The 12,321-nt window shown below is 36.2% G+C and overlaps 2 protein-coding genes across 9 annotated transcripts in view; one reads left to right on the top strand and one right to left on the bottom strand.

Annotated features, from left to right (window-relative positions):
* Positions 1-5,763, top strand: part of LOC106577961 (ret finger protein-like 4A) — a 65,522-nt gene extending 59,759 nt beyond the window's left edge. For 5 of the 8 annotated variants that reach the window (XM_045701467.2, XM_045701466.2, XM_045701465.2 and 2 more), the window contains exons 6-13: positions 87-119; positions 976-1,026; positions 1,257-1,289; positions 2,146-2,196; positions 2,427-2,459; positions 3,316-3,366; positions 3,500-3,517; positions 4,631-5,763. In XM_045701467.2, coding sequence (XP_045557423.1) covers positions 87-119; positions 976-1,026; positions 1,257-1,289; positions 2,146-2,196; positions 2,427-2,459; positions 3,316-3,366; positions 3,500-3,517; positions 4,631-5,187 — 827 coding nt within the window. In that variant the 3' untranslated portion in view covers positions 5,188-5,763. The remainder of the gene's footprint in view (positions 1-86; positions 120-975; positions 1,027-1,256; positions 1,290-2,145; positions 2,197-2,426; positions 2,460-3,315; positions 3,367-3,499; positions 3,518-4,630) is intronic. The other 3 variants (XM_045701470.1, XM_045701476.1, XM_045701477.1) reach the window with 3 other exon arrangements.
* Positions 5,764-11,078: 5,315 nt separating this feature from the next.
* LOC145861782 (butyrophilin subfamily 3 member A2-like) lies at positions 11,079-12,116 on the bottom strand. The gene is made up of 2 exons (XM_082965246.1): positions 11,659-12,116; positions 11,079-11,513 (listed from the first exon to the last, which is right to left on the bottom strand). The coding sequence occupies exons 1-2, from the start codon at positions 11,741-11,743 to the stop codon at positions 11,188-11,190; spliced, it is 411 nt and encodes a 136-aa protein (XP_082821372.1). The 5' UTR covers positions 11,744-12,116; the 3' UTR covers positions 11,079-11,187.
* Between the last annotated feature and the right edge of the window lie 205 nt (positions 12,117-12,321).

Here is a 12,321-nt window from a genome sequence, read left to right as displayed (position 1 = left end):
ATAACAGTACTATAATAAGAGTGAATTGTGAGATGTATTACTTTTCTCATATTATTTGTGTTGTAATTGTATTGTATTTTTTTCAGATACGAATATGAATTTGGACCTCCCACATAGTGGTAATGTGCTAATCAGTACTAACCATTGTTTTTACGATACATAAATTAACTTAACCCAATGAGTCCCACCATATCACTGCCGCATTTTGGACTTCTTAACCCCTTTTAAACTCCTTGTTTATTTCTTCCACATCCGTAAATACCACCCATTAGTCTGTGTGATTAACGGGGGCTGAGCTAGAGCAGTGTTTAAGAGACAAGGGCAGGTCCCAAAGAGGCTTGGGGGGTTGAAAAGCTGATACTCTCACAAACATGCACATGTAACATGTTTTGCTCTATGACACTCACAAGCTACACAAGAGTTGATAGAAGGTAAGGGGTTGTTCTATAGTGAACATCATAGGAAATCCCAGGACATAGTGTCTATAACACTAATAAGCTCACATAGTTTCTGTCACAAACTCCAAACTCTACATAGTTGTCACTGACTAGTTGGATATTCATTTCCTTGTGAGCAAACCATTTCTGTACTTACAGCGTTCATATACATTCATTTGATCAGGTTGTTGCTTTGGCTGACCTTTTTCTATTATTGACATTTGTCAATACAACTCATGAGTGCAACTGTTTATGTCAAATTGTTTCGTGTTCTACTTGTAGCCCTGGTTGTCCTGAAAAGAAAATGGTAAAACACTTAATCGTGAGACTAAATATAAGGGTTGGACATTAAGATAAATGAAAGTCAGATAAAGGAAAAGCCGATTTTTGCTGCGGCCTTGGGACTGATAGGGTTAACAAATCACAATGTAGAAAATAGTACAAATGAAAATAAAAACTTGAATGAGTAGGTGTATTCAAACTTTTAACTGGGACTGTAAATGTTCAGTTTGGTCACATGGATATACTGCCATTACAGATACAAGTACCTCTCCCCATCCCAAGACGCCTAAGGCAGTTTCAATGAAAGGTGAGGTTAAATTAAGGTTACTTAACCATGCTGATATCAATAGGAAATAATAATTTTGTCACAGGACACTTCAATTAAGAACATCTTGGATAAGCAACAGTCAACCAGAAATGAATCTGTTTCAAATACAGTTTAAAAAAAAAAATAACAGTACTATAATAAGAGTGAATTGTGAGATGTATTACTTTTCTCATATTATTTGTGTTGTAATTGTATTGTATTTTTTTCAGATACGAATATGAATTTGGACCTCCCACATAGTGGTAATGTGCTAATCAGTACTAACCATTGTTTTTACGATACATAAATTAACTTAACCCAATGAGTCCCACCATATCACTGCCGCATTTTGGACTTCTTAACCCCTTTTAAACTCCTTGTTTATTTCTTCCACATCCGTAAATACCACCCATTAGTCTGTGTGATTAACGGGGGCTGAGCTAGAGCAGTGTTTAAGAGACAAGGGCAGGTCCCAAAGAGGCTTGGGGGGTTGAAAAGCTGATACTCTCACAAACATGCACATGTAACATGTTTTGCTCTATGACACTCACAAGCTACACAAGAGTTGATAGAAGGTAAGGGGTTGTTCTATAGTGAACATCATAGGAAATCCCAGGACATAGTGTCTATAACACTAATAAGCTCACATAGTTTCTGTCACAAACTCCAAACTCTACATAGTTGTCACTGACTAGTTGGATATTCATTTCCTTGTGAGCAAACCATTTCTGTACTTACAGCGTTCATATACATTCATTTGATCAGGTTGTTGCTTTGGCTGACCTTTTTCTATTATTGACATTTGTCAATACAACTCATGAGTGCAACTGTTTATGTCAAATTGTTTCGTGTTCTACTTGTAGCCCTGGTTGTCCTGAAAAGAAAATGGTAAAACACTTAATCGTGAGACTAAATATAAGGGTTGGACATTAAGATAAATGAAAGTCAGATAAAGGAAAAGCCGATTTTTGCTGCGGCCTTGGGACTGATAGGGTTAACAAATCACAATGTAGAAAATAGTACAAATGAAAATAAAAACTTGAATGAGTAGGTGTATTCAAACTTTTAACTGGGACTGTAAATGTTCAGTTTGGTCACATGGATATACTGCCATTACAGATACAAGTACCTCTCCCCATCCCAAGACGCCTAAGGCAGTTTCAATGAAAGGTGAGGTTAAATTAAGGTTACTTAACCATGCTGATATCAATAGGAAATAATAATTTTGTCACAGGACACTTCAATTAAGAACATCTTGGATAAGCAACAGTCAACCAGAAATGAATCTGTTTCAAATACAGTTTAAAAAAAAAAATAACAGTACTATAATAAGAGTGAATTGTGAGATGTATTACTTTTCTCATATTATTTGTGTTGTAATTGTATTGTATTTTTTTCAGATACGAATATGAATTTGGACCTCCCACATAGTGGTAATGTGCTAATCAGTACTAACCATTGTTTTTACGATACATAAATTAACTTAACCCAATGAGTCCCACCATATCACTGCCGCATTTTGGACTTCTTAACCCCTTTTAAACTCCTTGTTTATTTCTTCCACATCCGTAAATACCACCCATTAGTCTGTGTGATTAACGGGGGCTGAGCTAGAGCAGTGTTTAAGAGACAAGGGCAGGTCCCAAAGAGGCTTGGGGGGTTGAAAAGCTGATACTCTCACAAACATGCACATGTAACATGTTTTGCTCTATGACACTCACAAGCTACACAAGAGTTGATAGAAGGTAAGGGGTTGTTCTATAGTGAACATCATAGGAAATCCCAGGACATAGTGTCTATAACACTAATAAGCTCACATAGTTTCTGTCACAAACTCCAAACTCTACATAGTTGTCACTGACTAGTTGGATATTCATTTCCTTGTGAGCAAACCATTTCTGTACTTACAGCGTTCATATACATTCATTTGATCAGGTTGTTGCTTTGGCTGACCTTTTTCTATTATTGACATTTGTCAATACAACTCATGAGTGCAACTGTTTATGTCAAATTGTTTCGTGTTCTACTTGTAGCCCTGGTTGTCCTGAAAAGAAAATGGTAAAACACTTAATCGTGAGACTAAATATAAGGGTTGGACATTAAGATAAATGAAAGTCAGATAAAGGAAAAGCCGATTTTTGCTGCGGCCTTGGGACTGATAGGGTTAACAAATCACAATGTAGAAAATAGTACAAATGAAAATAAAAACTTGAATGAGTAGGTGTATTCAAACTTTTAACTGGGACTGTAAATGTTCAGTTTGGTCACATGGATATACTGCCATTACAGATACAAGTACCTCTCCCCATCCCAAGACGCCTAAGGCAGTTTCAATGAAAGGTGAGGCTAAATGAAGGTTACTTAACCATGCTGATATCAATAGGAAATAATAATTTTGTCACAGGACACTTCAATTAAGAACTATAATAAGACTGAAACATGTTAAACAGGTCTGTTTCCTTTTCTTTTCCAGAGGCACGCTCACATGAAGGTAATCAGCTTTAATCATATTCTTTCTATATCTAAATATTCATCCCTGCTGTGAAAAAGTATTTCCCCCATTCTGATTTCCTCTGTTTTACAAATTATTTACACTGAATATTATCAGATCTTCAACCAAAATTATGTTGTGCACAATAGAAATGAAAGGTAAATTATGTATTTTGTCATTTTGGAGTCACTTTTATTACAAATAAGAATCAAATATGAATAAAAACATTTCTACATTCATGTGGATGCTACCATGATTAGGCAAAATCCTGAATGAATCGTGAAAATTTTTGAGTGAGAAAGTTACAGAGGGTCAAAGATCATACCTCCAAGACATGCTAACCTCCCCTGTTATTGTTAATGATGAGAGGTTAGCATGTGGAAAGACATTGTATTAGTTTATTAGTCCCATGTTGAGACAGCTTACTAGCAATCTGTATCTCACCTAACTTGCTCTTTAAGAGTGAAAGTTTTAAGAGTGCAGTTTTTATTTTTTATTTCAAATCATCACTGTATGTCTGGTAAATGTGTTTATTTCATGAAAATAACATTGTGTGTATATATATATATATAAAACATTTATTTTCCTGACACTCGTTTTGCCAATGAAATGCTCAGTCTGATGATGATACAAATGTAAATATATTTACATACACAGCGTTGATTGGTGGATAGGATCATCTAGACTCAGAGCCTACCTCGCTAGCCCCTTCAAAGTAGGAGGATACATTATGCAAATAATAGATGATAATAAGAATCAGATCAGATTGTGATGTCATGCTGTGGGACAAAAACTCCATCCTACCCGAACTGGCTGAAATTCCAGGCTCTTACACTAAAAGGGCATTCTCAGAATTTCCACAGTTTCAGAGTGTTATTTTGACTTCATATAGTGGAAATCAAGTTTTTGACTGCACTGCCCCTTCAAAGTATAATGTTTGAATAAGAAAACACTGGATTAAGGCCTACTATATGGCTAGTAAGACATACTCAGGGCCTTATTAGCTACTTATATACACTTATGAACCACAAATCGGTTGCTAATATGTGTACCTGAAAATGAAGTCTTACCAAATATGACATAATTGGTTGTCTTTTTTTTTGTTATTATCAGTGGATGTTGTTCTAGATAGAAAAACAGCTCACTCTCAGCTGAAGATATCACACAATGGGAAAGTTGTGGAGTGGGTGAAGCAAAAACAAGAACCACAGACAGAGATTGACAAGAATGACATTGACAAGCATTTTGATGAAGCCCCATATGTGTTGGGCAGTATGGGCCGTGCTATGAGGGCCTACTGGGAGGTGTCTGTCAAGGAGAAAAAGGACTGGGTACTTGGTGTTACCAGGGCAACAGCTAACAGGAAAGGACAGTTGGTTCTCAGTCCAGCCAATGGCTTCTGGGTAATCGGGATCTCCGACGGCAAAGACTTTACAGCATTCATGGATGATGATGATGTCTTTAAAGAAATAACTCTACACCGAGTGGGTATCTATGTGGATTATCAGGAAAGGAAGGTGACTTTCTACAATGCAGAAGACAGCTCACTCATCTACTCATTTACCAATGGACCAAGTTATGAGGATGATGTTTGCCCACTTTTCTCACCCTGGAACAATGATATAGATCCAATCAGAATTTTGTCAATTGAAACTAAAAAATTGAAATAATCTAAAGCCTAACTATCACCTCCACATCTGTCAATAGGCTAGTTTATTGTGATGGAATGCTAAACATGAGTGGTCTAACTACACTAATGATGGTCAATCACTAATGATTGTCACTTCAGTAATATTTACACATTTGCTTGGAGTTGTTTAAATTGTATGATACATTTTGCTTATTATACAAATGTGTTGCTTTCTCACATTGACTTTATATTCTTTGTCTTTGACTTGAATAATAATGGACAGCTATGTTAGTTGTTTTTCTCAAACCACAAGGATATTATAAGCTAAATCATGCATAATGCATAGGTAATGTTATGCCTCCCTTCATGCACATTTACTGTACGCTGTATTGATTTGTGAAAAATGTAATATTGCTTTTAAGACATGGATGTGTATCAGTTTATTCCTTGTGATCATGAGGATCAATCAGTTAATGCTGCTCTTACATAACAATGTATAGATTGGGAAGGTTTGTAATCAGCCATTGGTAAGCACAACTCTGCATTAGAGGCCTTCGTCTTTACAAAGTCATGACTGCTAGTCTGGGACCTCATTAATAAAATGTTTGCAACAACAGATTTGATTGTAAATTGTGCATATAACAAAATCTACAGGAACAATGGTATTTCTAAATCGTGAACCTGACATGCAAATATGGAATTTACATAAATTCTGCATGACATTATCTGATTAATAAACAAAAAAATCGTATTATAAGCTTATTATTATAAGGACATTTGTCTCATAATTTAAGAAATGCTCTTACAGAGAAATGTAAAAATGAATAATATTTTGCAAATGAGGCCTCTGGGCCTTTAAACAAATATCCACTAACATACAAGTACTTTGATCAGTTCATGACCAGTTTTAAAATGCCTTTTATTATTGTAACAAAAGTTTACACGTTTACATATTTTGCCGCATTGAGTACAGCGAGTGAAAAGCTTTTTTTAAACACATAATTACAGTGAGTGAGTAAATTATTCTATATTGTCATACAATTCTAAAAACAACTAAGACTTTATATTTAAATAGCTTAACACTGAGTGTACAAAACATTAAGAACTTCTCTTTCCTGAACAGGTGAAAGCTATGACGACTTATTGATGTCACTTGTTAAATCCACTTCAATCAGTGTAGATGAAGGGGAGGAGACAGGTTAAAGAATGATTTTTAAGCCTTGAGACAATTGATTGTGTATGTGTGTGGTTCAGAGGGTGAATGGGCAACACAAAATATTTAAGTGCCTTTGAATGGGGGAATGGTAGCTGGTGTCAGGTGCACCTGTATATGTCAAGAATTGCAGTACTGCTGTGTTTTCAATGCTCAACAGTTTCCCTTGTGTATCAAGAATGGTCCACCACCCAAAAGACATCCAGACAACTTGACACAACTATGGGAAGCATGTAGACACCTTGTAGAATGAAATGAGGCTGTTCTGAAAGCAAAATTAGGAAGGTGTTGTTAATATTTTGTACACTCAGCGTATATTCTACACTACAAAACTAACATGTGTAAAAGCTACATTTTAGGATTTACATGTTTAGCTTGAAATTAAGTGCCAATAATAAGCTTTGGGTTCAAAATACCTTTGTTTTCAATGACTTTGTCATCTTCCATTATTTACACTAACAGTTCTCGGAGGTTGAGGGTTTGTCTCTTTGTACCACAGGTGAGAGTTTCTTAGAAAACATGCCATAGAAGGAGTGGATGTGGCACCTCTTCTCCAAGTTGAAAAATGTTATCTGTCCCCTCTCATAGTCCACTAAAACTCCCAGCTTCTAAGGTTTCAGTTCAATGGGAAGGAAAGTAGAAGACTGTTCAACTGTTTTCAGTTCTCCATCTTTGTAACATATGCTCCAGAATCCAGTGTCTGGATGCATTTGGATGTTGTCTCTCCCCTCAGTTTCCTGAGCGATCCCAACACTCCACTGAGTCTTCTTCCCCAGGTCAACCTCCCAGTAATGTGTACCTTTTTCATACCCTTCCATTCCCAAGACACATTGATTATATTTAAACTTATGTTTAATGCCTTTGAATTTTTCTATTAACTTCAGTGGCCTCTTTGCGTACTTCTTCAACCTTCAGAGTACCGTCTTTGTTTTTTCCCTTTTGATTTTTCTGGTTAAAGATTCCAATTTTCTTGTCATCGTCTTTTCCTGAAACAATTAACATACCCTTTTCTGTAGGTTTTCCTGCAAATGGCCCTGGGTCTTCTTCTTTGGTTTTTTTTTCACACTTCATGCTGCCGCTTCCTTTGCATTTTTCTTTGAAATTCTCACAATCCTTTTTTCTTTGAATTCTCCAAATTTGAGACATCTGTTATCATCAGATAAAGAGAGTTTGACGTGCAGTGTCAGGGTTGAAAGTCACATCCACTGAAAAAAAATGTCAATGTAATTTTTGTTTCAATGTTAAAAAGAATTCTGATATTTTAACACAAAATATGAATCCAATAACATTAGCATATTTCAACATGTTATGTTTGTTCTATAATGAAATAGCATGACCATTGAAAAAACAATACAATTTAATTGAATTTGTGGTAGGCAATGTGATAACATTAATGTTAAAAATTAAACATAAAATTAAAGATTAAATTCAATGACGATGTTTGATTTTATATTATTTGTGGTAGGAAATGTGATCATATGTTAAAAGTGAAACATAAAATGATATGTGTGTGTATGTGTGCGCATGCGCGCATGTGTGTGTATTCTATTAGCGCCAAACTTCATGACACATAGGAAATATAAAAGGGTTCATAACAATCAAGCTCCGAACTATGTAATGGAAGAAGAAAAGTAATTATAGTGTATATAGATATATATATACATACACACACAAAAGTACTGGGACAGTGACACATTTTTGGTTGTTTTGGCTCTGTAATCCAACACTTTGGATTTGAAATGATACAATGACTATGAGGTTATGAGAGTCATTTTGGAGTCCCTTTTATTGTAAATGTTTCAAAAGACATGGTTTTGGTTGTGTTTCACATAATTTTGTGCTCAATAGAAATTAATGACAAATAATGTATTGTGTCATTTTGGAGTCACTTATATAAGAATACAATTAGAAGTGTATAAAAGCACATTTTATTCTTATTTGTAGTAAAAGTGTCTCAAAATGACACAATACATTATTTACCATTAACTTCGATTGGGCACAAAATAATCTGAAACACAACCAAAACTAAGTGAAAATGTATCCAACAAGTTTTTAGAGTCACAAGCTTGATGGAGTCATTGCGTTCTAGGAATATGGGACATAATACTAAACTTTTGAATACTTTATTCATAAGAATCTTTATAGGTGTCAATAATGTTGACCCCTACCTTTTTGACAAAAAATAAATATATAACTTGTTCATCAAAATCTATTTCCCAGAGCAATTGTATCTGTATAAAATAATATCATTTCAGGATGTTTTTGAACATACAATATAGCTCAGTATTTATTGAATACAGTTATTATTGCTCGTCTTTATCAAGGGTGTCAATAATTGCAGTCCCCGCTAAGAAGTCATCTTTTCTGCTTATGCAACGCCCTGGCCATAGAGAGGGGTTTTTGTTCTTTATTTTGGTTAGGCCAGGGTGTTACATTGGGTGGGCGTTCTATGTGCATTTTTCTATGTTGGTTTGTTTCATTGATTTTGGCCGTGTGGCTTCCAATCAGGCACAGCTGTAGAGTGTTGTTGCTGATTGGGAATCACACATAAGGAGCATGTTTTTCCTTTGGGTTTTGTGGGTAATTGTTTCTGTTAGTGTTTTGCACCTGACAGGACTATTGGCTGTCGGTTTTCTTGTTTTGTTTGTATAGTGTTCTTTCTTTATTAAATATTAAATGATGAACACTACGCTGCACCTTGGTCTACTCTCTCTCATGACAGCCGTTACAGCTTATGCATTCTCATTTCAACGCCAAACCCACCGCTGGTGCACGTGGCCAAAGAGCTCTATTTTCATGTCATTCATAAAATGTAAAAAACTGCAGTTTGCTAAATGGCATTGGCACTTTGGTAAACTACATTGGCATTTGGACTGGAACCGATGCTTTGGTCAGATGCCATGAAAATAGAGCTATTTGGCCACACACACCTGTGGTGGGTTTGGTGTCAAAATGAGAATACATGAGCAGAAAATAACCCCATAACTACTGTAAAATATGGTGGATCTTTGATGTTATGGGGTTATTTTGTTCCACTGGTCCTGAGGCCCTTGTTAAGGTGTAACGGCATCATGAAATGTACCCAGTACCATGACATTTTAGCCAAAAACCTGGTTGCCTCTGCCAGGAGGCTGACACTTGGCTGCAAGTGGACCTTTCAGCAAGACAATGACCCTAAGCACGTGTCACAATCCACAAATGGTTAATTGGTCACAAAATCAACATTTTGCATGGACAATCTCAGTGTCCGGACTTGAAACCCATTGAAAACCTATGGTTTGAATTGAAGATGGAGTCCAGATGAACAATATCAAAGATCTGAAAGGTTTCTGCATGGAGAGCCCTTACAATGTGTTTTCCAACTCAAAAAACATTTTAGAAAAAGGCTCAGTCGTAATCCTCACAAGGTATTGAAATGTATTGAAAGCAGGTGTGTCAATAATTTTGACCTCTATCTTGACCTCTATTTTTCACAAAAACAATAGTACTTGTTCAGCAAAATCTATTTCTCTGAGCAATTGTATTACTATTAAATAATATAATTTCCCAATTTCTTTGAGCATACAATCTTATTCAGTATTTGAATTATTTATTTTATACAGTCATTGTTGCTCATCTTTATCAAGGGTGTCAATAATTCCGTACCACACTGTATATATGAAAACAAAACTGCATGGATTATATATTTAGATGACAAATCACTTGAAGTTTGTGCAGCATTAATATGAAAGAAGCCGATAGTTACCAGAGTCTGGGATTGTTTCAGTAATTCCTGTAAAAACACAATACATGTTGCTGTATCAAACTCACTTTTAATACTTATTAAATAAATAATGGTCCTGTCACGTCCTGACCATAGAAGCTTTTATTTTCTATGGTAGAGTAGGTCAGGGCGTGACGGGGTTTTGTCTAGTTTAGATTTTCTATGTTATGTTCTAGTTTCTGTATTTCTATGTTGTTGTTTTTGGGATGATCTCCAATCAGAGGCAGCTGGTCATCGTTGTCTCTAATTGGAGATCATACTTAAGTAGTTGTTTTTCCCACCTGGGTTTTGTGGGAGATTGTTTTGAGTAGGTAGTAGTTCGTCACGGTTTGTTGTTTTGTTTATTAGTTTATTTTTATGTCTTGCATAGTTTCACAGTGATAATAAAATGTGGAACGATACACATGCTGCGCTTTGGTCCGCTCCTTCATTAAACAACCGTGACAGGTCCATCAACTGTAAAAAACATAATATGTACCCATTAACTTATCCTTATCAGGGAGTTCCTCTGTCTTTTTGATAAGCTCTGTAATATACAGTAGAGGAAATTTAGCCCAAACAACTACCTCTTCCCCTACTGTATTTATTTATTTATTTATTTTGCTCCTTTGCACCCCATTATTTCCATTTCTACTTTGCACTTACTTCCACTGCAAATCTACCATTCCAGTGTTTTACTTGCTATATTGTATTTACTTCGCCACCATGGCCTTTTTTTGCCTTTACCTCCCTTATCTCACCTCATTTGCTCACATTGTATATAGACTTATTTTTCTACTGTATTATTGACTGTATGTTTGTTTTACTCCATGTGTAACTGTGTTGTTGTATGTGTCGAACTGCTTTGCTTTATCTTGGCCAGGTCACAGTTGTAAATGAGAACTTGTTCTCAACTTGCCTACCTGGTTAAATAAAGGTGAAATATTTTTTTATTTTAAATAAATGTTTGCTGACATGGGCTAATTGAGTGACTGCTGATGCACAACCAAATTTCGAAAATGCACCTTGTGTATTATTATAACTGTAAACAGTAAGTTGACACCCCAACTGACTTATATTTATTTTTATAATTGGTCCACGGGCCTAAAGTTCCTAAACTCACCAGTCATCTGCAGTGTAGACTCCATCTTGGTTCCCTGGTACTGTGACATCACCACACAGGTGACCCCCTCCAGTTGGTCCATCCCTAATCTCATGTGACTGGTGATGGAGTACAGGTCACCCCCCTCCTTCTGTTTGGGTCTCTCTGTCTCTGCTGAGCTGATCTCCTTCCCACTGCTGTCCGTCCACAGCATGTGAGACTCTGGGTACCAGTTCTCTGAGCTACAGCTGAGCTGGATGAACACTCTGTTGTGCTTCCTCATGGAGATCCTGAGGACACTGCCCTGCTCTGTAAAGAAACAGATGAAAGAATAGTTTTACCCTATTGTAAAATCTAAAATACTCTACATTCTGTTGATCTGCTTTGATGATTCTGCACTAGACATGAAAAGATTAAATTGATCCTCTTACTGAATGAGTTCTTATTTACTTACGTTTAACCTGTAGCACAACAGGCAGTTCCTGAATCCAGTCCATGCAGCTGGCTTGGCATTTGTAGCTTCCCCTTTCAGAAGCCATGACATTGTTCAGCAGCAGTGACTCCTTAGTGAACACTCTAGTAATTCACTCTAATTCTCCTTCCACCACCTGATTTCCATGTTAACAGCACTGGTTTGAGGAGACAGGTGACAGGGAAGGATGACGTCATAACCAGCAGAGGTAACTACAGGGTCAGGAGGGACGACAAGCTGCTTATCTGAGTGGAGAGAGGAGAAAGTGTTATCAGTCTGAAGGACACAAAGATAAGAGCGGCTCATATTGGGCAATAATGTATTAAGACATTTACACAAAGTTTCCTTTTAACATAAGTGACCATCATACTAATGTACACAGTATACCACTAATACCAAAGAAATAGACATCTAGATTTTTTATCAATAGGCTAACTTATTAGTAAGACCTGCTGAATACAACATGACAATAATGTTCAAGAGCATCAAATTGGTGATGCATTTACATAAGTTGTTACTTAAAACCTCTTACATCTAGATGTTCCGCTAGCGGAACACCTCGCCAATATCCAATGATAGAGCGTGGCGCGAATTACAAACACCTCAAAAATCCCAAAACTTCAATTTTTCAAACATATGACTATT

The sequence above is a fragment of the Salmo salar genome, chromosome 18 (assembly GCF_965601325.2).
Source record: "Salmo salar chromosome 18, fSalSal1, whole genome shotgun sequence".
In the NCBI taxonomy this organism is placed as follows: domain Eukaryota; kingdom Metazoa; phylum Chordata; class Actinopteri; order Salmoniformes; family Salmonidae; genus Salmo; species Salmo salar.
This window is presented reverse-complemented; position numbering and strand designations above follow the sequence as displayed.